Source organism: Anguilla anguilla, chromosome 18 (assembly GCF_013347855.1).
Source record: "Anguilla anguilla isolate fAngAng1 chromosome 18, fAngAng1.pri, whole genome shotgun sequence".
Lineage (NCBI taxonomy): Eukaryota > Metazoa > Chordata > Actinopteri > Anguilliformes > Anguillidae > Anguilla > Anguilla anguilla.
The window spans coordinates 23,863,050-23,890,408 of record NC_049218.1 but is presented as its reverse complement, the minus strand read 5'-3'; the positions used below and the strand labels follow the sequence as shown (position 1 = coordinate 23,890,408).

The 27,359-nt window shown below is 50.3% G+C and overlaps 1 protein-coding gene across 1 annotated transcript; it reads right to left on the bottom strand.

Moving 5' to 3' along the window:
• Nucleotides 1-220: 220 nt before the first annotated feature.
• On the bottom strand, nucleotides 221-24,993 carry phf3 (PHD finger protein 3). Its single transcript, XM_035400962.1, has 18 exons — nucleotides 24,480-24,993; nucleotides 19,330-19,591; nucleotides 18,518-18,706; nucleotides 16,828-18,221; nucleotides 16,313-16,557; nucleotides 15,139-15,418; nucleotides 14,354-14,483; nucleotides 12,678-12,798; nucleotides 10,639-10,795; nucleotides 10,420-10,536; nucleotides 9,138-9,263; nucleotides 8,163-8,292; nucleotides 7,527-7,719; nucleotides 6,447-6,594; nucleotides 5,752-5,841; nucleotides 4,534-4,729; nucleotides 1,901-2,727; nucleotides 221-1,813 (listed from the first exon to the last, which is right to left on the bottom strand). The coding sequence occupies exons 2-18, from the start codon at nucleotides 19,565-19,567 to the stop codon at nucleotides 221-223; spliced, it is 6,174 nt and encodes a 2,057-aa protein (XP_035256853.1). The 5' UTR covers nucleotides 19,568-19,591; nucleotides 24,480-24,993.
• Between the last annotated feature and the right edge of the window lie 2,366 nt (nucleotides 24,994-27,359).

Sequence of the window (27,359 nt, the reverse complement as noted above, 5' to 3'; positions counted from 1 at the left end):
TCGCTGTCATTTGGTGTGGTATTTCTGAACAAATGCCTCAAATTCAGCTCCAGAGTGCAGTAGTACAACATGTGAAGATATTAAAATGGAAACTAAAAAGCACAGCCAGAAATGTACGGAAAGTTCAGTCTTTATCCAGTAAGAAAAACGGAAATAAAATGGCTGCGTACTGTCTGTCACTAAAACATCAGCTCTACTCAGTGGGCCCAGGCGGAGAGGATCAGGAGCGCCTGTCTTTCGAGCGCTCTTTGGACCGGTTCCTCCCTCTGTCGTGGTCCGAGTCCCTCCTGTGCCTGTGCCTGTCCCTGTGGCGGCTGCTGTACTCGTCGCCGTGGCGACCGTCCTTCCGCGAGTGGCGATCGCCGTGGTGACGGCTCCGGCTGTCGCGGCTGCGCCGGCGCCCGCTCTTCTCCCGGCTCCTGTCCCGGCTCCGGGTTCGACTCCGGCTGCGGGTTCCACTTCGGGTCCTGCTCCTGCTCCTGCTCCTGCTCCGGCTGCGGGTTCGACTCCGGCTTCTACTGCGGCTCCGCCGCCGGTGCTTCCTGCGGTCCCCGTCGCGGTCGCGGTCTCGGTCGCGGTCCCGGTCCTTGTCGCGGTGCCGGCTCTTCCGGTCGCGGTGCGACTCGCTGTGGCGCCTGTGTCCGTGGCGGTCGCCGCTGCTCTCCCTCTTGTGGTCGTCCTCGGTGCGGCGGGGCTGCCTATCCCAGGGGTCTATGTGCCGCCGGTCTGACCCCCTCTCGTCTTTGGCCGGGGGCGGGGCCGAGGGCGTGGTCGGGGGCGGGGCCAGGGGCGTGGTCGGGGGCCGGACCAGGGGCGTGGTCGGGGGCGGGACCAGGGGTGTGGTCAGGGGCGGGGCCAGGGTCGTGGTCGGGGACGGGGTCTGGGGCGGCGGTTTGGAGGACTCGAGGAAGCGGGAGGCCTCGAACGTCGCCGCCGCCACCGACACCGGAACCGCGGGAGGCGAGAAGCTGGCGAGGGGGGGCGGCCCTGGAGCCGGGGGGAAGCTTGCCGGCGAGGGGGCGGGGCGGGGCCAAGTCATGGCGTGGTTCTGAAGGTGGGGCTCCGGCTGGGGGAACAGGAGGGGGGGGCTGCCGGGGTACCCCAAGACGGGCGGCGCGGGCTGGCGCAGGGGCTTGAAAGGAGGCGGGGCCCCGCTCTGGGGGGGGTAAACGGGCGAGGGCGGCGGGCGGTACTTGAACGGGGGCGAGCCCGGGTGGGGCGAGGGGAAGCCGGTCGCCGGCGGTCCCAGGCCCCCGGGGGAGAACGCGGCGGGCGGGAGGGCGAGCAGGGGCGAGCCGCGGCGTTCGGAGGTCCCGCAGGACGACACCGTGCTGATGCTCTGGATGTGCTCCACGGGCCGGTACTCCCGCCGGGGCGGGGCGGGCGGGGCGGGCGCCGGCGGGGCGGAGCTGTGCTGGTCCCGGTCCGGAGCGGGCAAGCACTCCCGCTCGCTCGAAAGATCCTTCTCCGCTCCCTTGTCCGCATCCTGCCCTGGACCCCCAGCGACGGGACCGCCCTGTTTTTCCTGCCCGGGGGACGGCGAGTCGTTTAGGGGGACCGTCGGCTGTCTGGGGTCCTTGGTGGGACTGGTGACGGCGACCGGGCCAGGGCCGGGGGCGGGGGCGGGCGCGGCGTCTTTAGGGGGGGTGCCGGCCCGTACAGCCGGCGTAGCTGCGTGGACGGGCGCCGCGGGGCTGGCTTTGGCTTCTGCGGCCGCTGACCCCGGCGGGACGGCGAGGGCGCCGGGCGGCTCTTTGGGGGCCGGGGGCTGGGAGAGGTGGGCCAGGAAGGCCTCCGTGGAAACGTCGGGCGGCTTGTCTTTCAGAGAGACCGTGGGGGCAGGGGTGGGGGCGGGAGTGGGGGTGGGGATGGGGGCGGGGGTTGGGGTGAGGATGGGGGCAGGGATAAAGGCGGGGATGAGGGCAGGATTGGGGGCGGGGATGAGGGCGGGGATGGGGGCGGGATTGGGGGCGGGGATAAGGGCAGGGATGGGGGCGGGGATAAGGGCAGGGATGGGGGCGCGATTGGGGGTGGGATTGGGGGCGGTCCCGGCCTCCTTCCCCGGGGGCATGCAGGAGTCCTGCTTCTCGTCTGTAGCGGACGGCGGCGGCTCGCTCTTCGCCGGTTTCGGCTCCTTCTTCTTTATGACGAAGCGGTCCAGCCTGGGGCCGTTAGAGGCGGGGCTCTTGGGGGTGGGGCTCTTGATGGGGGCGGGGCTCTTGTTAGGGGCGGGCTCCTGGCCCGCGCCGTCAGGAGCGGTGGCGGCGTCCGTCACGCGCTTGTCCGCGTCCTTCTCCGCCTCGCCCGGCGGGGCCTCGCTCGCTGCGGACGGAGGTTTGGCCGCCGCATCCTGAGGGGGAGCCGACGGGCCCTCGCCCCCGAGCAGCACCCCGGGGAGGAAGCGCAGCGGCTTCACCGGCTCCTGCAGGACGCCCTCCGTGGCCAGCGCGTCCCCCTCGCCCCCGGGCCCCTGCCCCGGCTCCGCCTGAGCCGGCTGGGGCTGCTTGGCGGTTTCCGCCTGGCGCTCCTCGCGCACGGGGTCGAACCCGTCGCCCTCCCTGCGCTCGCCGTCGGCGAGGGCGGGCTCCCCCTTGGCCCTGCTCTCGGGGGCCAGCTTCGGGAGGGGAGGCTCCGCGACGCCCATGGGCAGAATGGCGCCGTAGTCCCTTCGGACCCTCTGTCGAATGACCAGCCCCAAAAGCAGGTTGGCACGGTTGGCCTCCAAGCCTGTGGAGATCGCAGGAGAACAGAAGTTCAACATTCGAAAGCAAAACACAAGGCTAATTTCAGAACTCATTTCCCAAAGCTCCCATCCTTACCCGTACCTCAAATTCTGCAGTGCCGTGAAAAAAGTATTTACTCCCTTCCTGATTTCCTCTGTTATTTCATATTTGCACACTGAATGACTTCAGATCTTTGGACAAAGAGAACCCGAGTTTAATTATTTAATTTATTTAATGAAAAAAGTTATCAAATACCCATATCACACACGTGAATGAACTTGCCGCCTTGATCTTCACTGGTTGCACCACCTTTAGCAGCAATAACTGCAACAAAAGACTCCCTAGAATTTGATACCAGTCTTTCACATCGCTGTAGAAGGAATTTTAGCCCACTCATATTTGCAGAACTACTTTAATTCAGACAAACAGGTTTATGAGCAGTTCAGGTCTTGCCAGAACATCTCTATTCAATTCAAGTCAGGACTATCTTGACCACTCCAAAACCTGTTTGCAAATGTGAGACAAGCTTTGAAGTTTCTTTTGGTTAGCAGTGGTTTCTGCCTTGCTGCTTTCCCATGAATCTCATTTTTGCCCAGTCTCTTTCTTATTGAGGAGTCATGAACACTGACCTTAACTGAGGCTAAAGAGGCCAGAAGTTCTCTGGATGCTCTTCTGAGATCTTCTGCGACTTCCTGGATGAATTGCCACTGCAGCCTTAGAAAAGTTTTGGCAGACAGACCACTCCTGGGAAGATTCACCACTGTTCCAAATGTTCCCCATTTGGAGATAATGGCTTTTAATGTGGTTCGGTGGAGAGCCTTGGCTTTGTAACGTTTGTTCTCATCTCATCTGGAATTTCCTCTGATCATGGCATAGCATGCTTATTGAAACTTTGTGGTGACAACCTCGCTGTGATAAGGTTCAATATGAATTATTGAATTATATGAATATATGAATATTCAAGATTCAACAGGACCGGCTGCAATCAAGCCTGGCTGTGTACAATTAGCTGAATCTAATTATCCATTAAATTTGGTTAATTGGTAGACTGAGTAACTAAGGGGACGATTACTTTTTCAAATGGGTCAGCGTGATATGGGTGTTTGATAACTTTTTTCATTCAACAAAATGAAATAATTAAAAAAATGTTTCGCGTTCGCTCAGTTTCACTTTGTCTAATATTACATTGTGTCTAAAGACCTGAAACTAAATAAGTTTTTACAGCACTGTAGGTCTCATCCATCTGAACACACAAGTCCCAAGGCAGACCAGAAATTAAGCACCATAAAAATGGCCTCAATATCCCCATAAACAGCTGTCCCAAGATCAGACCTTTCAAACCAAACCGTTTCAGGTAGAATATGGATTCTGACCCAGGATCCTTCTAAGGGAACAAATTATTTCATAAATGGCCATGAACAAACCTAAGCACTTGCCAAAGTCGTGTTGCTTGATTTACACTGAAATCCACTGCTAAATCTGAAGATCTAGGCCAGGGGGCCTCAATCTTATCCAGAAAGGGCCGGTGTGGGTGCAGGCTTTTGTTCCAACCAAGCAGTAACACACCTGCTCCTACTAATCAACTACTAGAGTCTTTGCCAAGGACCTCAATTAGTAGGATCAGGTGTGTTAACTGCTTGGTTGAAACAAAAGCCTGCACCCAGACCGGCCCTTTCTGGATAAGATTGAGAACCCCTAATCTAGGCCATCATCACTGCCCACCAGCCCTCAGGAGGATTACAGGGTCTTCACTGTCCCGGGCTCAGAACGGGTTACAGAGGAGCAGAGGGGCGGTCAGCGCGCCCGTTACCTGGGCCGTCGAAGGGGACCAGCTGGTGCGGGATCTTCTCGGCCGCGCCCAGGGGGATGAGATAGGTGTCCTTCACCTGCTTGGTGTTGTTGGCCACGACGCCGTAGCGCCGGCGGCTGCTGAAGTAGGCGTACAGCAGCGTGTAGGCGATCTCGTCCTCCTCCGTCGCCGGGGAGAACCGGATCAAACACACCTCCTGAAACGGGCAACACGGGAGCTGAACAGCGCCACCTTCTGCCCGGGACTACTGACGTGCATTAGGATGAACCTGATGTTCAAATACTCTACAGCCTAAAAGATTCAGACTGGCTATGTGACTCACAGTGGGACTGTGATTCAGAGTGAGTCTGACTATGTCATTCAGAATGAGCCTGGCTATGTGATTCAGGCTGTGTGATTCAGAGTGATTCTGACTATGTGATTCAGAGTGATTCTGCCTGTGTGATTCAGAGTGAGCCTGCCTGTGTGATTCAGAGCGAGTCTGGCTGTGTGATTCAGAGCGAGTCTGGCTGTGGGATTCAGAGCGAGTCTGGCTGTGTGATTCAGAGTGAGACTGGCTGTGTGATTCAGAGTGATTCTGGCTGTGTGATTCAGAGTGATTCTGGCTGTGTGATTCAGAGCGAGTCTGGCTGTGTGATTCAGAGCGAGTCTGGCTGTGGGATTCAGAGCGAGTCTGGCTGTGTGATTCAGAGTGATTCTGGCTGTGTGATTCAGACTGAGTCTGGCTGTGTGATTCAGAGTGAGACTGGCTGTGTGATTCAGAGCGAGTCTGGCTGTGTGATTCAGAGTGAGCCTGCCTGTGTGATTCAGAGCGAGTCTGGCTGTGTGATTCAGAGCGAGTCTGGCTGTGTGATTCAGAGCGAGTCTGGCTGTGTGATTCAGAGTGAGCCTGCCTGTGTGATTCAGAGCGAGTCTGGCTGTGTGATTCAGAGCGAGTCTGGCTGTGTGATTCAGAGCGAGTCTGGCTGTGTGATTCAGAGCGAGTCTGGCTGTGTGATTCAGGCTGTGTGATTCTGGCTGTGTGATTCAGAGTGAGACTGGCTGTGTGATTCAGGCTGTGTGATTCTGGCTGTGTGATTCAGAGTGATTCTGGCTGTGTGATTCAGAGTGATTCTGGCTGTGTGATTCAGAGTGATTCTGGCTGTGTGATTCAGAGTGATTCTGGCTGTGTGATTCAGAGTGAGTCTGCCTGTGTGATTCAGAGCGAGTCTGGCTCACCTTGGTTCCCGAGGCTCGGATCTTCTCCACGTAATCCCACACCGTCTGTGGAGAGATCCTGCCCCCGACCTGGATGCTGTCGGGCAGGTCCTAGCAGAGGAAGAGCATGCCAAAGCACATAAACCTAAAACCTCAGCCCGTAATGAACCAGGTCAGCTCCTTCACTTACCATGTAACTCTTATTTTGTATTACAGTATTACATAACGGATTACCACATAATATAATTATTTGCATAAAACTGGCAAGTCCCAAACCATTTCCCATTCATTCCATTGTTTGTATAAACCATTACCACATCTCAGATATCTGCATGGAATTATGTCTAATTACATGGCATAATGATCTACAAATATGTTAAAAGTCAGCAGATGTGGCATAAATAAACAGACAATTGTCCCCCGCTAAAGACAGAAACCACCAAAAAAAAAACAAGTATAAAGGTAGGCTGTTTCTGTCAGCACTCTGACTCCCATCTCATTCTTTCATGCAATTAAGCTCATTCAACAGAAGTACTCTAAAGCATTACCATGAAATAAATTTTTTAAAAACCCATCCTGCCAGGGTGCCAAATAATATGTACAATACCTCCGACTTAAGATTTCTGAGCTGAAGTATAAACCATTTGCCACGTACCCTGAAATAACCTCAGCTACTAGAGCGGTAGAGCGATTCCCCCGATCTGTGGCTCTCTTACCTCGGTGAGCTGGTCCAGGACCCCGGACACCGGGTACGCCTTGGTGACGAACTTGGCCACGGAGGGCATGTTGACGAAGCCCTTCCACAGGGAGTCCAGACGGGCCAGGAAGGCGGCCTCGTCCTGCCGGCCCCGGGCGCTGTCCGGCCTGGAACGCACCAGCCCGTTAAACCAGTCTGTTAACCGCGCCCATTAGCCCTGTCAGTTAACCGCGCCCATTAGCCCTGTCAGTTAACCTCGTACGTTAACCCGGTCCGCTAACCCTGTCTGTTCCTCTCTGATCGGGCACCAGGTAAAAGAGCTAAAGCACTAGCCCCGGTTCCCCAAGTAGCATCTGAGCGAAATTATTAGGCTTCTAATAGGAGCCGAACCAAGAATGCGTGGGTGAGAACCACCGGGGAGCTACTGACCAACCGTATTGCCAGTGTGGTAAGAAGAACGGTACACAGGGCTTTTAAACTGCTCCTCTGGGCACATGTGGGCACTACAGCAGGGGATGAAGTACGTTACAGCCTGGGCCTTTAAGGGTAGCTCTTCCTGTACAGACGCTAGGCTCCAGTGTGTGCACGTGCCCCACGGTCCCCTGTCACACCCTGACAGGGCAATCGGGTTCCGCAGTGTAACCCTAACAGCTGGAGGACTGTGAGAGAAAAGCAGCAGCAGGGGGCTGTCCCTACAGAGCTCAGCACTGCAGTAACGATACACTGAGAGCTAGCAGTGGGCATTCCAAACAGAACACTTTATTAAGAAATTAAAAAAAAAAAAAAACAAAAGGAAGGTGCAGCAATTTTTGTAATATGAAAGGGAGTTTGAAACTTTTTTTGGAGGAATTAAAAAGGTAACGACTGCTTGGAAGGCGCTTGAATCAAAGCAAGTACAGAACTTGCATGACTTGGCATGCATTCAGGTATTTTTTTAAAAAAGGAAACAAACTTTTTGCATTATTAAGGTGTTTTCCCCCGCTTCTCATATTTTGAGCACCTTTCACTCTTTCTCTCTGGGGGCACTTATTTTGTGATTTTAAAAACAAATCTGTTTTTATTAAAAATTATATTAAAAAAAAAAAGAAAGGAGACTCACGTTCCATCCAACAGGGACAGCACGCTGGGGTTGGACAGGCACTCCTCCAGAGTGGTGAGGGACAGCTCCTCCAGCTGGGTGGGCGGGGCCTCGGGGCGGAGCTCGGCGTCGGCGCCAGACTGTCGGCGCACCACCGTGGTGGCCACCTTCACCACCTTGGTGGCGGCGTCGTCCGCGGGAGGAGCCATCCGGCCTTCGGGTTGAGAAACGCGAAAGCAGCCTGTTAGCCCTCACTCCAAACTCCAAGCTAACTGGGTTCACTTCTCCAGCTACAATCTGGAATAACCCTTTTTTCTTTCTGCTTGATTTAAAGCTGGGCGTCCAATCTTATCCAAAAAGGGCCGGTGTGCATCCAGGCTTTTGTTTCGGCCCAGCGCCAGCACTGAGACCACTGATTCTAATTATCCAGGTCTTGATCGAAGACCATGATTAGCGAATTAGTTGAATCAGGTGTGGTAGCGCTAGGCTAAAACAAAAACCTGCACCCACATCTGTCCTTTTCAGATGAGAGCTCCTGCTCTTAGACGTGTGTTATTGGACAAAACGAACTGAGGCACTTGAGGTACAAGAATCTCAAAGCACGTTGCCAAGCAACCAGCGACCGCCCCGAGGCTAGGCAGTCGCATCTGCAGTTACCTGTGCAGATCTTGCAGTTCAGGTCGAACAGGTGAGCTTTGTGCTGGCCAGTGGTGTCCTTGGTGCCCTCTGAGTCAGACTCCACAGGGACTTCCTTGGGCTCTTCCACTGACCTGGGAACAGCGTCGACCTGAGAACAGGCCGACACAGCAGTCAGGAAATCTGAACCTCTGGCACCGACACGCTAGATCCAGCCATTGTGCGTGTAATAATGAGCGGCAGTGTGCTGTAATGCTAAACTACGCAGCAATCAGTGGCAGTGTGTTGTAGTGCTAAACTACGCAGCAATCAGTGGCAGTGTGTTGTAATGTGGCATAACAGCTTCAGAAAAGAAAACTGTGAAAAATGTTTCATTAGAATTAGTTTTTGTAGACTAAAATTAGACTAAAAACCTTTTGTTGCCTAAAACTAGACTAAAACTAACAATATTCAATTCAATAAAATGTGAATAAAACTAAAATGCAATTTTAGTAAAATGACTAAAACTGAATCAAAATTTGTCGTCAAAATGAACACTGCCAGGCTGGTCACTGTACCCTTGAGTACGAAAGTCAACTTGAACTGCATCAGCACACACAAATCCAGCTGCATAAATGTCTAAATATGAAAACTACAGGCTGCTCTGGATAAGGGCCACACCTACAGAAATAAACCAATAAAAAAAAAAAAATAAGTTTGAAATGTTTTCCATTAATGCTAGGGGTGCCCTCCAGTCCTAGAGGGCTGGTCTACATGCTGGTTCTTGTTCAAACCAATGACCTTAGTTTTAGTTTTCCGACACCTCCATAAACTACGTTGTTTCAATCCTGCACTTGAGCACAGTACAGTCTTTAGCGTACAGTCTGTTGCTGTAGCTAGTGATTATAGAAATGCCAGAACAAGATATGATTGGGCTAATAAAATAATTAAGAGCAGAAGTTGGCACAATATCCTGAAACGGATCAGCCCTTGTTGCGCAAGTGTGCTTCCCCCTACCGTCGCCGTGGTTTCCGGCTGCTTGGCGGGCTCCTGGCTCTCGATCTCGATCTCTCCTTTGTGGGTGATTTTGGTGATGGGGCGCCTCTCCACCTCCCTCTGCTCTTTCTCAATCATTTCAATCGTCTGCAGAGGGGAAAAAAACGTATGTAAGCCCGATTGTGTAAATGGACCATTTTTACCATTCAGCTCATTCGTCTAAAGCAGGGGTCCAATCTTATCCGAAAAGCGCAGGTGCAGGTTTTTGATTTCACCCAGAACACCTGGCGTGCTTGAAGGTCTTGACTGAAGACCGAGATTAGTTCATTGGTTGGATCAGCTGCTGTATTGCGGGACTAAAACAAAATCCTGCACCCACACCGGCCCTTTTCAGAAAGAAAACAGAGTCCCCTGACCGAGAGCATCCAGCGCCTTGTTGTCTGGATAAAAAACTCTTCACATTCTCAGGTCGATACAAATTATGTTTAAAGGAATAGTTCACTGTCTGGGATATTGATATTATTTCAGTTTTAGTCTATGTTTAGTTGGCTCAGACGGTTTTTGTGTACAAGGAAGTATACTGTCTCCAGTACTTGGAGAAGTTCCTGATGGCCTACAGCTTGCCAATGACCTGATCTGCCACTGCAAGGCTGTCAGAAACTTCTCTAAATGTCCAAAATATAATTAGCTGCACCGTCAAACTGTCAGGGCCAATCAAAAACAGACTAAAACCAAACTGAAATACTATCAGAAAAACCAATAAAGTGAACAGTTCCTTTAAGAGATCAGCACAATGTCCACTAACTTAGCAGATCAGTCTGAATAATATCAGCACCTGGATTCCAGAAATTAAACTTCACCTCACCTAAAACAGCACAGTCTATAAAACATACACCCTTCAGGTGTGCTCTGGAGTTCACACAATCTACTAGTACTGTGGTCATCTTTAGAACGCATGGAAAACCCAGCACGTCTCTCACCCACATTAAATTGTTCTGAAGAACAAAAACATCTAGTTCTGGGTCGCATTTACTTCACGGGTCATATCTTAAAAGATAACAGCTTTTCTATTTTAAGCTGTTGTAATCTATACCAAATAAAACTTTATTTACTAAATAAAACTTTTTTCCTCAATTCCTGTCCATGTTTTTACAAATCTGTACTCTGACTCAGCACTGTAACACAATTCCCATCAAAGATATCAACAGCTCACAGCATTCCACATGCAACCTAGAAAATTCTTTTGCAATGAACTATGGGAACTGAAGTACTGACGAGTGAGGGGCCTGACAGTGGAACTCACGTGTCGATTCTCCCTCTGCCTCCAGGCGGCCAGCTCTTTCGACGCCAGCTCCTCCGGACTCATCCGGATCAGATGTTCCGGAGAAATCTCCCCTTTCAGAACGCGCTTAAACAGCACCTGAAAGAAAGAATCCATTTTTGTGACTCAATGACTCATTTATTCATTTGTTTTCTGTTATTTTGGAGGGAGGTTGCACGTATGTGGCACACAGGTCCTCACGTTGTTTTTTGCGTCTTTGAGGTTGAACATCAGGCTTCGGTACTTGCTCTTGTACTTGCTGTCGGTGTCCCGGAAGAAGGCAAAGAGCTCTTTCTCCGTTTTCGTGGCCACGCTGCCCGCTCTCTCCAAAGACACCTTCAGATTGGACTCCTTCAGCCTGGAAAGAAAAGGATCCAATCTGTGAGAGCACAGCCTCCATCTGTGAGAGCTAAGCCTCTAACTGTGAGAGCAGAGCCTCTGAGTGCACAGCCTCTATCTGTGAGAGCACAGCCTCCATCTGTGAGAGCGCAGCCTCTCTCTGTGAGAGCACAGCCTCTATCTGTTAGAGCGCAGCCTCTCTCTGTGAGAGCACAGCCTCTATCTGTGAGAGCACAGCCTCTATCTGTTAGAGCGCAGCCTCTATCTGAGTGTATGCAATGCGATAGTCAGACTATACAAATTTGGGTCCTTCACAGTAAAAACCTGTATTGTCTCTACACCCCACTGCATAGCAACTGAGCATCTGCTAAATTAACGTAATGTCCCTGAACAATACCAATGAGCAATGCCAGCAGGCTAGCACATTCATTTTCTTCTCCATACAGCAGAGACATACCTGAAGCTACACACTTTAACAGATGACAAAATAAGTTTGCAAATAAATTTCATTACATCTGACTGGACTGAGTTGTACTCCATTTGTTACACAGCTCCACAATTATACATGACGGAGCTAAGAGTCAACTACACCACAGTGATATGGAATATTACAAACCATATTTGACGTGTGACAGACATTTACCATAAATAATACAGATATATTGACAACCTGTAGTCCACTTATTTACCTGGAAAATCATCATGAATGTGAAAAGGAATACTTCATAGCACCGCTGCAAGAGAACACTGCAACAGCACCACTCTGGCAGAACACTGTAACTGCACTACTGTAACAGCACCACTGTAACAGAGCACGGTAACCACAATACTGTAATAAAGCACAATACCAAGCAGCACCACTGTAACAGCAACAAAGAATCAGGGCATGGTAACCGAACACTAACAGCACCACAGTAACGCAACACAGTAACAGCATCACTGTAACTGAACACTGTAACAGCACCACTGTAACAGAACACTGTAACAACCCTACTGTAACAGAACATTGTAACAGCACCACTGTAATAGAACACTGTAACAACCCTACTGTAACAGGACATTGTAACAGCACCAGTGTAATAGAACACTAACAACACTACTGTAACAGAACACTGTAAGAGCACTACTGTAACAGAACACTCTAGCAGAACACTGTAACAGCACCACTGTAAGAGAACACTGTAACAACACTACTGTAACAGGACATTGTAACAGCACCACTGTAATAGAACACTGTAACAACACTACTGTAACAGAACACTTTAGCACAACACTGTAACAGCACCACTGTAATAGAACACTGTAACAACCCTACTGTAACAGAACATTGTAACAGCACCACTGTAATAGAACACTGTAACAACACTACCATAACAGAACACTTTAGCAGAACACTGTAACAGCACCACTGTAATAGAACACTGTAACAACCCTACTGTAACAGGACATTGTAACAGCACCACTGTAATAGAACACTAACAACACTACTGTAACAGAACACTCTAGCAGAACACTGTAACAGCACCACTGTAAGAGAACACTGTAACAACACTACTGTAACAGGACATTGTAACAGCACCACTGTAATAGAACACTAACAGAGCACGGTAAACGAACACTGGTACAGCACCAATGTAACAGCAATGCTGTAATAGAGTACGGTAACTGAACACTGTAACAGCACCACTGTAAAAGAACACTGCGACAGAACACTAAGAGAATTAATTTTGAATCGACAAGACCACACAACGGTTAAGGTCGTGGACAAACATAACCATGTGATGATTTCTAAAGGGCCGTAGATAACGTACGCTTGAGTTTTATGAATAAAAGAACACTGACGATAAAATGCAGTTGAAAACTCTGAAAGGGGGATGTAAGCAGGGCATCGCTATAGTTACCTCTGCAACAGGATATCCTTCAGAGAGTCGCGCACGTTCCTCCGGATTTGCTCAACGGACGGCTTCTTGGAGGCAGTGGGCGAGGACTTCAACTTCTTCACCTCCTGCTTCTCATGCACTCCTGAGGAAAGAAATCGAGAGCATGTAGCAGGAACCACACTAAAACACCAGCTACAGACATAACCACACTAAAACTCCCAGACCAGCTACAGACATAACCACACTAAAACTCCCAGACCAACTACAGACATAACCACACTAAAACTCCCAGACCAGCTACAGCCATAACCACACTAAAACACCAGCTGCAGCCATAACCACACTAAAACACCAACTACAGACATAACCACACTAAAACTCCCAGACCAGCTACAGACATAACCACACTAAAACACCCAGACCAGCTACAGCCATAACCACACTAAAACACCAGCTACAGACATAACCACACTAAAACTGTCGTGTCTAGGAACCGACAGAATTCAAAGTCCAATCTTTAATTTGTAGAAAACAACTTCACAAGGGAAAAGACACCACAGCAGCAAGCTCTTCAGAAAAGTTAGACTTCATTTGCACAGGTGCACAAAGCCGGATCAATTCTGCAGAATTGAACCTCGATTGTCAGTTTTACATCCATTTTACACACTGTGCTCCCCATAACTCCCCCTAACACATTCCTTAAAATATCACCTGACCTTCTTGGCACCACAATGATTTCCTGTACTTGGGTGATAACGTCATTGTGGAAAGTTACCCTAACTGTCCCTTAAAAAATATTAGTCTTTATTCTGTAATTTTCCATTAAGAATACAAGTAATTTTCCATTGTATTCAGGTTACATAGGGGTCACTGTAAAATATTAGTCTTCTTGCACATTTATTAGCAGTTGATCAGTTTGAAAATATAAGTGTATGGTGAGTATTTGATTAATGTTTTCTGCTGAGTGAGTAAGTGTGGTTTTTTTTAAGCCTTCTGCATTCTCTTGCTTTTTCTCTACAGTTGATACTGTGGTTTCTTGCGTTTCCATAAGCTCAGCGGCAACTAATGATACAGGTTTATTGGATTACATATTGATTATATGAGTGAACAGTCATACATGTGATGTACTTTTACCATGGAGCATCGAGAGTTTGGAGGAACCCGTTTGATCAACATTGATGGGAATACCCTAACTTTAACATGTGACGTCATCACAATCATGGGGAATCCCAAAATTTTCCTACAAAACACCCAGGCCAGCTACAGCCATAACCACACTAAAACACCCAGGCCAGCTACAGCCATAACCACACTAAAACTCCCAGACCAGCCACATCCATAACCACACTGAACCTCCCAGACCAGCTACAGCCGTAAATATCTCTTCAGCACTCAAGCTCAGAGGAACGGAGCTGGCCAGACAGCTGATGACTGCATAACCTTACTGACTGCACTGGGACCAGAGCATTTTCAACACATTTTTTTACACTGTATACCGTCAGCTCATCAACAGCAACTGTAACTGTAAAAATATGCACAGTGACTCTGCTCAAAAGAATGGAACTGGTCACACAACTGTTATATCATCACAGTTATTATATAATGACTGTTTTGCGAACGGTTTGTGAGTGAACTGTAATAACCCCCGGCAACGGCTGGCAGGACGTCCTGAGCAGAGTTCGGTGAATCGCGGGTACCGGTTTTCGGCACGGAGTCCCCCGGTGCCAGCGAGGCCTTCGCCGCCTGGCTACCCCTCTGGTCCGAAGCGGACGCCGCCTTGCCCTCCGCGTCCCTGACCTCCATCGACAGCTTCCTCTCCAAGCAGTCCTGGGTCAGAGCGAGATAGCCAATCAGCACGGCCGGCTTTCAGCCGAGCGCAAGCACGCAGGAGATGACAGAGATCCGACAGCACAGACGCAAATGCAAAATGTCCACCGGTTGCGTGTTCATAACAATGACAACAGAGGACACAACAGTCGTGACCAATACACAATTCCACTTTTTAACATTACTGCACTAGGGAAATTCATGAAGTTGAACAAACCCTCAGTAACTGGGAGAATGAAATAGACGGTGTATTTAATGCATTCAGACAAAAAGGAAAACGTTTTAGCACAAGCTGGCTCTGTTGCGCTGGACCAGCCATGTAGAACTCTATGGCGGCTATTAGCACAAACCAGCTGTTTCACTGAGCCAGCCACTTAGAACTCTATGGTGGTACAATGCAGAATGAATATGCCTAATGATGAATACTGGCATGATATTTCTATATAAATTTTAATTACAGGCCAGTATGTACAAAACAAAATGATTTGCTTATATTGCTCAGCACAAGCTATGACAAAATATATTTAGCCTATTTGACAGCTTTTTGTCCTCCACACATTTCCGAACACGCTACTTCAACACAAGCCCACAATGTTAGAGGTGAGGCAGGGTGAGGTGTATAATCGACCGGGTGAGGACCCGCGCTCCGTCTCACCTTTTTGATGACGCGCATTCCCGCGGTCGCTGTGGCCGGCGGCTCCTTCCTGTCCTGTCCGGCGGCGGGCTTGCCGTCGGCCGCGTGCCCCGCCCTGGGGGCGGCGTCGGTCCTGGGGGGCCCCTCCGCCGGGGGCGTGCACTTCCTGTCCTCCTCGGCGCAGCACTTGAGGCACACGTACTCCTGGTCCTCCTGCTCCATCTGCTGCGCCTTGGCCAGGTCCAGCCCCACGCAGTCGCCGTGGAACCAGTCGTCGCAGCGACCGCATCCCACCATCAGCCTGAGCGCACGAAGCACAGCCGGCGTTCGACTCGAGCGAGCATGTTCCTGTTTTTCCTTCTTTTTTAAGAACAGACCTCACTCCTTTTACTTTGTTTACAAGAAAATTAAAAAAAATAAGTAAATGTAGTGACAAGATTCTCAGTGTTCCCACAGACTGAGAATATATTTGAGGCGGTCGACTCCATATACGGGGGGTGTGAGGTTTCAAACTGCCCTACCTGTTGGTGTGGGGTTTTGAACTTCCCTACCTGTTGGTGTGGGGTTTATAACTTCCCTACCTGTTGGTGTGGGGTTTCTCACTTCCCTACCTGTTGGTGTGAGGTTTTGAACTTCCCTACCTGTTGGTGTGGGGTTTCTCACTGCCCTACCTGCTGGTGTATGGTTTCTAACTGCGCTACCTGTTGGTGTGTGGTTTCTAACTTCCCTACCTGTTAGTGTGGGGTTTCAAACTGCCCTACCTGTTAGTGTGGGGTTTCAAACTGCCCTACCTGTTGACGCTGGGTTTCTAACTTCCCTACCTGTTAGCATAGGATTTCTCACTGCCCTACCTGTTGGTGTGGGGTTTCTAACTGCCGTTCAGTGCTCTACCTGTTGGTGTGGGGTTTCCTTAGTGCCCTACCTGTTGGTGTGGGGTTTCTAACTTCCCTACCTGTTTGTGTGGGGTACCTAACTGCCCTACCTGTTGATGCTGGGTTTCTAACCTGTTGGTGTGAGGTTTCTAACTGCCGTTCAGTGCTCTACCTGTTGGTGAGGGGTTTCCTTAGTACCCTACCTGTTGGTGTGGGGTTTCTAACTTCCCTACCTGTTTGTGTGGGGTACCTAACTGCCCTACATGTAGGTGTGAGGTTTCTAACTTCCCTACCCATTGGTGTTGGGTATCTAACTGCCGTACCTGTTGGTGTGTGGTTTCTTGCAGAAGCCGCAGTGTTTGCTGGGGTCCCAGGACACCTCGCCCTCCCCTCCCTCCTCCTCATGCAGTTCTTTCTTAGCCGAGGGAGGAGCGTTGTCAGGGACGAAGAGCTGCGGTTCGTCCAGGGACAGGCTCCTGGAGCTCCGGCTCCTGCTCCTCAGGGCCCCCCTCTCCCCCTTCTCTGCTTTCTCTCCCCTCTCTCCTTTCTCTCCCCTCTCCAACTTCTCTGCTTTCTCTCCCCTCTCTCCTTTCTCTCCCCTCTCCAACTTCTCTGCTTTCTCTCCCCTCTCTGCTTTCTCTCCCCTCTCCAACTTCTCTGCTTTCTCCCCCTTCTCTCCCCTATCTCCCTTCTCTCCTTTCTCCCCCCTCTCCCCCTTTTCCCACCTCTCCGCTTTCTCTCCTTTCTCCCCCCTCTCTCCCTTCTCCCTCTCTCCTTTCTCCCCCCTCTCTCCCTTCTCCCACTTCTCTCCCTTCTCCCTCTCCCCCTTCTCCCCCCTTTCCCCCCTCTCCCCCTTCCTGTGGGCTGGCTTCTCCACCCGGTGCTTCTCCAGCACCGGCTCTAAGGCCACCTCCTTGTGATGGGGCCCCAGTTTCGAAGCCTGGAGGACAGGGTGGGGTGGACGGGGCCCAGGGCCGGGGGCAGGGGAGGGGGAGGGTTTGGGGACGATGGTCTGCGCTCTGGGGGGCGGGCTGCGGGGCCCGTCCGGACCGGCGGCGGGCAGCAGGGGCCTTTTGGCGACCGCGTCCCTTGGCGCCGCCATTTTGGGAGTCCCGGCGGGGGCGGCCCCTCCTCCCCCTCCCCCGAGCCCCCTCTCGTGGGGCTTGTGCGTTTTGGCGGGCGGGTGGGTCTTCAGGCGCTCCCCTCGCCTCTTCAAGTCTCGCTTCCCTTCGGACGGGCGCGGGGTCTGGGCGGAGTCTCTGCCCGTGCTCCCGGCCCTCAGGGGTTTGGGCCCAGGTCCGACCCCCGCCCCGGCCGGAGGGCCCGGTGCCGGCCGCTTCTGCGCGCCGGGGAAGGCCGCGGGCCCCGATTTGAGCCGCCGTTTTGCCGGAGGCTTCCGCTCCTCTTTGGCCGCGCCGGGCTCCGGGTCCCGGCTGACGTTGGGCCCCCCGGAGTCGGGCCCCGTGTCCCCGCCCGGGTCGGCCCTCCCCTCGCCCGTCTCCCCGTTGGCCTCGCTCTCCGCGGGGACCTCCCCCGTCTCCACGCCGTTGCCAGGCAGCGGGTCGTTGCCAGGCAGTGGGTCGTTGCCCGGCAGCGGGCCGTTGCCCTGCTGGACCTCGTCGGGTTTGACGGGCGGTCCCAGCGGCGCGGGCGGGTCCTCCGGCGCGGGGTCCTCCGGCGCGGGGTCCGGGGGCCGCGGCGTCGCGGTCGGCTCGGCGGGGATCTCCGGCGCGCCCCCGCCCCCGGCCCCAGCCCCGCCCGCCGGGCCCTCCGGGAAGGAGGCGGGCTCGGCGGGGATCTCCGGCGCGCCCCCGCCCCCGGCCTCAGCCCCGCCCGCCGGGCCCTCCGGGAGGGAGGGGGGCTCGGCCTCGGCCCCGTCGGCCCCCTCCTCGGCCGCGCGGGACGGCCCGGGGAGCAGCTCGATCTTGTAGCCGCCCACGGTGACGGTGAGCCGCCGCAGCACCACCACGGGGTTCATGTGCGACGGCAGACGCTTGCTGCCGAGCGCGCTCCGCGGCAGCGCCTGGCCCCGCCCCTGAGTGACGTCCGCGCGCCCCCTTCGGCCCCTCCCCACCTTCTGCGCCGCTGCTCTGTTTGCCCCTCGCCTCCCGCGGTTGCCACGGCTGCCACGGCTGCCGCGGTTGCCGCGGTTGCCGCAGATGCCGGCGGTGTTATTGCTCGGTATCTCAGGCTGCCTCGCCTCTGGCGACTGGTGTGCTCCCTTCACCCACTCTGCAAAGAGAGAAACAACACACAACGCGGGTCTCAACACACGACGACCTAAAGCATCAACAAAATGAAGTTTTAGCACTTAAACGCTAAACCCTCGGCAATTATGAAACTGCAGGGGAGATATCAGCAGAAAAAAGCCACCGCATATAAGCAGAGCGCAAAATCATTCAAGCTTCATTAGGAGACAGCCGGTGTTTCTGGTTTAAAAACGCTGGCTGGCCCGTGCACCACGTCCACATTCACACGCTTATTCCGGAGAGCAAACACACGATGCAGCTGATGAGTCTGGCACTGACCTTGCCCGGTTGGGCACGGAGACGCGTCTCTCCCCCTGCCCCGGCCTCCTCCTCGCCCTCCTCCTCGTCCTCGTCCTCGTCCTCGCCCTCTTCCCCGCCCCCGGCCCCGCCCCCTGCCCGAGCCCCGCCCCCTGCTCGCTCCCCGGCCTCTCCGATTGGCCGGATGGGGCTCCCGCGTGACCTCCGCACCTGAAACGAATCGCCCGTGTCACTGATCTGCACAGACGACCGCCGCTCAGGCTCAGCGTGTAACAGATTCACACAGTGCTGAAGCCTGAGCGCTCGTGATCAAACTGCATGTGTGCGTTCTGACTTTCTAAGTGAAAATAAGTCTCAACCTCAGAGGAGAACAAGCTTAAACATGACATATTTCTAGAAATAATAGTGGACAATTTCTATTTTCTTAATTTAACAGATGAAACAAATGAAGAAGTGAATGTGCCATGTGCAAAAGTATGTGTAACACACTGCTCTAACAATTCAGATAAGCAACCTGTAAAGTACATAGAATATAAAAGATTACTTTTCACACTGTGATCCATTAAGCACAGTGTATTAAATATTAAGACATCCAGTCCCCTTTAAGTAGCCTAAGGCATAAAAACATATTTTCTTTCAACACCTATGTGTAATGCTCACTGACGTATTACTTGACTTTACTCCTTACACACTGTGACTAACAAAACGCTTTTCCTTTCTCCCTCGGGGAGACATCAGTAAGTCCACGCCGGGTCCCAGCCATCCGACGCGCGTTTGAGGCGCAGAGCCGTCGCGGAGCAGTCCGCAGCTCTCGAAAAGACGAGCGGGCCTACCTGCGGACCCGGCGGCGCGGCGGCCGGCGTCGCCATCGCCCGCGGGGCGGTACTGGGCGCTGGCCGACCCGAACATGGGATCTTTGTCGCCGAGCATGTTCCTCAGCGAGTCTTCCGGGTCCCCGCGACCCGCCCCCGGCTCATCGCCGGGCCCCCTCTCCGAACCCCGCCCCGGCGGCGGCGCTCCGTCCAACTGGCCGCTGGGAACCAAGCGGCTGGAGGCGCTGACTTTGTCCATGAAGCCCGCCTCCGTAGGTCAGCTCTGCGGGAGATAAAAGGGACGTGCGATTAGCGCGCTTCGCTAAACGCTCTTTGCAAAAGAGCCCGGCGGTTCTTTCTGAAGCGCTGTCAGAAGGCCTGAGAGCAGCAGGGCCTGAACCACAGCCAAACCGCACTTCTGAAAGCGGTCGTGGTGGATAAAATGAGTTTTCATAATTGTAATATTTATTTGTCGTATGGAGTCGTGCCGCAAACGTATCGGCTGCCGTTCACTTTTGAGTTCGACGCCGACTGCAGACATCCAAAGTAAACCACTTTCCGTGGAGAAAGGAAAACTTCAAATCGCACTACCTCGCCCCCAGAAACGTAACTGAACATATCATAAACCACAGCAAATAAACAGATCAACTTGACATGTAAACCAGAATAAGATTGTATTTTTCATATTTAAAAATTACAATTTTTACAATTATATTTTTCAGAGTGTACAGATATCAAAGCAAATATAGAGATTTAGTCCCTCAACTCTCACATATTCATGAAACATTCCCCAACAAATGCAAAAAAAAAGGGCTTGGTCTAAAAAAAATTTTAAAAAATGAACAAAACACACACTCTCTTAGACCAGCAACCCAGCTTCAGCATTCTCTTACTAATTTTACTGGTCATCCCATCGCTACAACATCCTCAGAAAGAGGGAGTACACCTGCACACCTCCTCTCAGAGTACACCTGCACACCTCCTCTCAGAGTACACCTGCACACCTCCTCTCAGAGAGTACACCTGCACACCTCCTCTCAGAGAGTACACCTGCACACCTCCTTTCAGAGTACACCTGCACACCTCCTCTCAGAGTACACCTGCACACCTCCTCTCAGAGAGTACACCTGCACACCACCTCTCAGAGAGTACACCTGTATACCTCCTCTCAGAGTACACCTGCACACCTCCTCTCAGAGAGAGTACATCTGCACACCTCTCTAACAGTACACCAGAGCACCTCCTCTCAGAGGGAGTACCCCTGCGTACCTCCTCTCAGAGGGTACACCTGCACACCTCCTCTGAGGAGTACCCCTGCACACCTCCTCTCAGGGAAAGTACATCTGCACACCTCTCTAACAGTACACCAGAGCACCTCCTCTCAGAGAGTACACCTGCACACCTCCTCTCAGAGTACACCTGCACACCTCCTCTCAGAGAGTACATCTGCACACCTCCTTTCAGAGTACATCTGCACACCTCCTCTCAGAGTACACCTGCACACCTCCTCTCAGAGAGTACACCTGCACACCTCCTCTCAGAGTACACCTGCACACCTCCTTTCAGAGTACATCTGCACACCTCCTTTCAGAGTACATCTGCACACCTCCTCTCAGAGTACACCTGCACACCTCCTCTCAGAGAGTACACCTGCACACCTCCTCTCAGAGAGTACACCTGCACACCTCCTCTCAGAGTACACCTGCACACCTCCTTTCAGAGTACACCTGCACACCTCCTCTCAGAGAGTACACCTGCACACCTCCTCTCAGAGTACACCTGCACACCTCCTTTCAGAGTACACCTGCACACCTCCTCTCAGAGTACACCTGCACACCTCCTCTCAGAGTACACCGTGCACACATCCTCTCAGAGAGTACACCTGCACACCTCCTCTCAGAGAGTACACCTGCACACCTCCTTTCAGAGTACACCTGCACACCTCCTCTCAGAGTACACCTGCACACCTCCTTTCAGAGTACACCTGCACACCTCCTCTCAGAGTACACCTGCACACCTCCTCTCAGAGTACACCTGCACACCTCCTTTCAGAGTATACCTGCACACTTCCTGTCAGAGAGTACACCTGCACACCTCCTCTCAGAGAGTACATCTGCACACCTCCTTTCAGAGTAAATCTGCACGCCTCCTCTCAGAGTACACCTGCACACCTCCTCTCAGAGAGTACACCTGCACACCTCCTCTCAGAGTACACCTGCACACCTCCTTTCAGAGTACATCTGCACACCTCCTCTCAGAGAGTACACCTGCACACCTCCTCTCAGAGTACACCGTGCACACATCCTCTCAGAGAGTACACCTGCACACCTCCTCTCAGAGAGTACACCTGCACACCTCCTCTCAGAGTACACCTGCACACCTCCTCTCAGAGAGTACACCTGTACACCTCCTCTCAGAGTACACCTGCACACCTCCTCTCAGAGTACACCTGCACACCTCCTCTCAGAGAGTACACCTGCACACCACCTCTCAGAGTACACCTGCACACCTCCTCTCAGAGTACACCTGCACACCTCCTCTCAGAGTACACCTGCACACATCCTCTCAGAGAGTACACCTGCACACCTCCTCTCAGAGAGTACACCTGCACACCTCCTCTCAGAGTACATCTGCACACCTCCTTTCAGAGTATACCTGCACACTTCCTGTCAGAGAGTACACCTGCACACCTCCTCTCAGAGGGAGTACATCAGAGCACCTGCGCACCTCTTCTGCATTGGGTTTTACTCCACTACCCATAAGCTGAGCTGTGCAGTGCAGTTACAACACCAAGAACCTAAGCTACTGCACCGCTTCATCTGAGGAATCACTATTGTGTAAGGGGGGGGGGGGGGGGGGGGGCGTTGAACAATAACAATTCATGATTCATCTATAACAAAAATACCAGGCTATAAAGGACTGTTGGTAAAGCTAGAAGGACGGTCTGACAGGAGCATGAATACCAGAGCTCTTGACATCTTGAGTGCCATAGAAAAACAAACAGCCACATTTACATGCTGGTGGTTTTGCGTCCACCGTCTGTGCGCAAATAACAGTGAGCAGGTCAGGGGGCAATTTACGCATGGGTATGTTTATACAACTGGTCTAAACACATAAATCGGACATGGGTCACCTGGAATGTGTGGAGAGCGAGTAAAACAAAAAAACTGCATATCAAACAAGACCAGGTCAAAACCTAGTATATGGCTGGACCTCTCAGGCCGACCAATGGTGTAACTTCATCACTCACTCAGTCACAGACATTCGCGTTTGTAGGGCTGGCCCTGCTGTTGAGGTCCAGCCATAAATCTAATTTAACGTTTAATGTAAATGTAGCAAAGCTGATTGAAAGAGCCAGATTTTCACCACATCCCTAAAATGTTTCCTACCTTTTCATAACTTAGCGGTCTGAAGTTGCGGTAAGTAGTCAAGACCTTCGTGACTACAGTGCAACGGTGGTTCCTCGAACATTCTGACCACATAATTCGCTAGGTTAAAATCGATGCAATTTGAAATGAAATGTGGTTACACTTATCACATTTGAAGCATTCATCTGGCGAATGCAACAGATCAACGGGTGTCATCAGGTCACAGCAACGAATGTGTTATCACGTTAAGCAGGCAACTACAATTTTACTTTCCAGGCAACATATTTACTAGCTTGACAAAGTTACGTAAGGAAGCGTTTTTGGGCTCCCGTTTGAATCTTATCACAGTACGATGAAAGGTCAAAGTGTGTTTCGCGTTGTGGATACAGCATGTTATTGCTTACTTTTTCACACTTTAGGTTTCTTGTGGAAAATTTTCCTCAGCTCCATCAAACCACCTGTTCTGGTCAATTACATCACACAAAAAAAACAGTTTCAAACGTTTTTCTTCTAGGGATGCAACACGATAAGGGGTGTGTTTGAGATTTTGTTCGCTCATTGATGCTCCTGATTGGACCTTATCCTCCCGGCCTTCTTGACCTGCAGTAGGTGTCAAGCCGCCAAAACACAACCTCGTGTCACACCGTTTAAAACTAACATTAACTAGCTAGACGTTACCGAAATAACAAGCTGTGTTGGCCATCTAACTTTTCATATCTTGACGAGTAGTTGCGGTCAAGCCGCCAAAACGCAACCTCATGTCACACCGTTTTAAACTAATAATATTATTAGTAATATTAATAAGCTAGATATTACTGCTATAGACTAACAAGCAGTGTTGACCATCTAACTTTTGAGCAATATATCCATTTAGCTTGCCTTATATACATGTTTAGCGGCCAAACATCAGCGCATCATTTCTCGTAATTTTATACTCAAATTCTCTTCTCAGATATTTCCAGCGAGTGAGTCCTTACAGATATGCATCTTAAGTTATTTTATAGCTAGCTAACGCTTTTCGCAACTAATCTTTGATAAATAACAAACTTTTGGCATTTACTGTCGCGTACGAAGCGACAGGCATTAGCGTTGGCTACTGACGGGAAATGTTCTTTTTATCTAGTCGTGTCAATATCTTGCTGACGAAACGTCCTTGTAAACTACTAGCAAGCTATACGAATGGCAAACAATTCTACACAGCCAGCTAGGCAACACTAGCTAGGCAGTTTGCTTCTACGGAGGCCTCTCGCAAACTCAATCGCTCGATAGCAATGAAGCGAACACCCCGTTAAAATACGAAAGCAATGAAAAGGCAAAAGTTTCAAATGTATGCATAATTAAGGAGTCGGTTTAAAGAAAAATAACACGTTGATGGTGAGGTTGGTATCAACCTAGAGCTAGTCATTTAAAACCAACCATGTGAAGTTCGATAGCATTAGCTTGGTATGTAGCTAGCCTAAATTGTGCAGGCCTCTCAACTCTTTTATAGGAAAGCAAAATTGTGTCACAACCGCTGCCTGCAATTAATTATCAAAGCTTAAATATACAAAGAAATATTTAACAAGTATACACAAAAATTAGTCTCCTGAGGGTACCCAAACCACATTAAAGCCCTGCCTGGATACGCCAGGAAAGCCTGTAATTAGCGTTAGCTACCGAGGTAGGCCTTGAGTTTGTTTCCACCAACAGAAGCACGCACGGCCATGATCACGCCCCCTTGCACTTACCCACAAGTCTATCAGGTGAACGTAACCGATTATTTACACAATGGACATTTAAACTTATTTTACGCAATTCTTTTACCTTTCTCGTCTCGTGCCGAAGTCACCACACTACTTGTACGCACATGGATTTGCCCTGGTTTCACATTGTCCCAGAACAATTCCGTTTCCGTGCGCCACCATTCGCAGCGACTGCGGCCATTCGGTTTCAGCAGCACCGCCTCGCATCACGTGACGGGTGTTTACCGCTCGGGTCCTGGCAGTCGAAAGTGAACTGAGGCGGTCCCGTTACGGCCGCGGCTCATCGCCCGTCTACACCGTTATCCTAAAATACAAGCCCTTTACTGCTGTCGTAAAATGGTCCGTGCAAACACAATATGTTGCCACGATCCGGTAGTCCGTTGTCCTTAGACATAATCTACATGCACGCATATAGCTAGCACCTAAAATCGCTGACATATATGGCACGCTTCTCTTGACCCTGCGTGTGTCAGTATGTTCAATGAATGGCAACTGGTGGCTAGAAGTCCCGATAGCACCTTCAAAGTCCTGAATTACGTGCGTTCCTACGGCTAAAGGATCTGAACATCGGCGTCCCGATAATCAGGCGACTGGCCGGAAATTTTGGCTTATGCAGGGCAAAAAGATGTTGCAACCTTTTGAAACAGTTTTGGCATGCATCCATCAAGTGGTGCTGCGGGGACTTTCGTCGATGCAATACTTGGGCACGTTATGAATTAGTTCAACAATTTAATGTCCAGCACGTAATGATAAATAAACGCATATTCTCAAATTAATCAGTGGGTTTACATGATGCTTGAAAAAGTCGAAATATTGCTTTAGTCCGGCTAAAACTGGACTTTTAAAAATCCTGCAAACACCTTAGTCCGACTGAAATCGTACTAATTCTAATTTTTTTAAGTAGGACTAACATACCTAACTAACTAACATAGCTCGATTTCAACTGTGCATGTAAACGTACTGATCGTCTTGAACGCGCTTACATGGCCTGCCATTCCGGCAAGCTCTACTGTTCAAGCATCCTTGTTGGACTTTTTGTACAGCCCATGCGCACACTATAGATCCTGATAGACTGATCCGCTACTAGCCTACTTCCAGGTCTTTAAAAAAAATTAATAGGATTCTAATTTTGCTCCTCCCATAAAGGAATCCCTGTCTTAAATTTCTTTTCCCACACCCAAAACTTTACATTTAGTTACCCTGAATGTCAGTTTCCAGGTTTCAACCTGCTTCTGCATTCGGTTTAAATCTGCTCGGTCATTCTGACCAGCAAAACTACTGTTGCTCTGTTACTATGTTGACAAGGCAATTATTATCAATATTTCATTAGCCAGTAACCAGTGTCACGACAGAACAAGCAACACTCGTGCCTAAAAGTATAAAGCCGCATTCGGTTGCTGGTGTTGGATGTTAGTTGTTTTGTCCCTTGGTGGAGGCTTTTTTCTTGGTGACGCTAGACTGTTGGGTCCTTGGAAATTTGAGCGTTACAGATGAGTTGTGTATATTTTACAGTCTCTGGTTGTGACACAGCAGTAGGCCAAGCACTTTATCTGACGTACGGACGGGAGACAATGGAACACCGTTTCTCTAAACAATTAGTCATACATACTTTCTTTTATACATTGGTATCGCTAGTGTGGCTTTAGATAAGGAGAAACATAAACTTCTGCCTGCACATACTTCTGGCCTTTTCGTGCTATTCTTAATATTCCACAGCTGATATAACGCAAAATGTTCTCAGGCTGCATGTTGGTTATACAAGCGTAATTCCATTTTTCTTGGTAGATTTTTACTGCAGTATAGCTAATAATTTCCAGCCATTAGTTGAAGACTGCATAACCATGATTGGTTTATGTGATCACTCCAAGTTCTTAAGAGTATTTTTGGATAAATGCCATTGGGTCTGCTGCTTTGTCTAGTTTTATATGTTTTTACTTCTCCGCTCAATGTCACAACATCCCTTAAAATATAGAAATGTATTAATATTTGAGGATTTATTTCTACATTTATTAATATTTTTTTTCAAAGGAAACCACCAAATTCAGTGAGTTGTGTTTTACCTTTTTCATGCGATACAGGTGTGCCATTTTTAAATAACCAACATAAGCAATTCTTCAGTAAATACTATCCCAGCAGTCAATGTTGCTGATAATGGAAATATAGCCTAAAAGTGAGGCTTAACCGAACTAATATGCACTACATTGCCAAACGTATGTGGACACCTGAAAATTACACCCCTATGTGCTTGTTGAACATCTTATTCCAAACCCATGGGCATTAATTTATTTAACTGGCAGGGCAGAAATTTGACAAACTTTGTTGGACAGTACCGCGTTGAATGTCACTGAGCTCTTCAGTACAACCCATTCTACTTCCAATTTTTGTCTATAGAGATTGCATGGCTTTATGATTGATTTTATGTGGCTTTTAGCAATGGGTGTGGCTGAAGTATCCAAACCCACTAATTAGAAAGGGTGTCCACATACTTTTGGCCATGTAGTGTAGGTTCCCAGCTTTTGCATAATTCTTTATTTTTTATCAGATCTCAAATCATGAAAATGCAAACCAGTTCTGAAAGATGGCCAACTGTGTTAAGATTGCATTGAATGGTACAAACTTGCATGCATTTATTATTGGTAGGCAACTGGAGTACAAAAGCATGAATTCCATAAATACAGTTTTGAATCAAATCTGCAACGTTTGTCCAGTTGCCATAGAAAGATATCTCGTGCCATCAAAGTTTCCTCTTTATATGTTTATGGGCTGGTTTTGCAGACACAGATTAAGCCTAATCCAAGACTAAATTTAATTAGAGATTCTCCATACAGAATTCAATGTAGTCCAGGACTAAACTTAATCTGTGCCTGTGAAACCAGCCCTATAATATCCTATTCTGGGAAACAGCTGGGGAAGAAAAGACAAATTCAGCACAGGGTTTTTT

Excerpts from the sequence above, each read along its gene's own strand:
- phf3 (XM_035400962.1), bottom strand. The coding sequence starts at position 19,567 with ATGGACAAAGTCAGCGCCTCCAGCCGCTTGGTTCCCAGCGGCCAGTTG. Across the intron at positions 10,796-12,677 it reads AAGGATATCCTGTTGCAGAG|GCTGAAGGAGTCCAATCTGA; the intron begins GTAACTATAGCG and ends TTTTCTTTCCAG. Across the intron at positions 4,730-5,751 it reads TCCGAGCCTCGGGAACCAAG|GAGGTGTGTTTGATCCGGTT; the intron begins GTGAGCCAGACT and ends TGCCCGTTTCAG.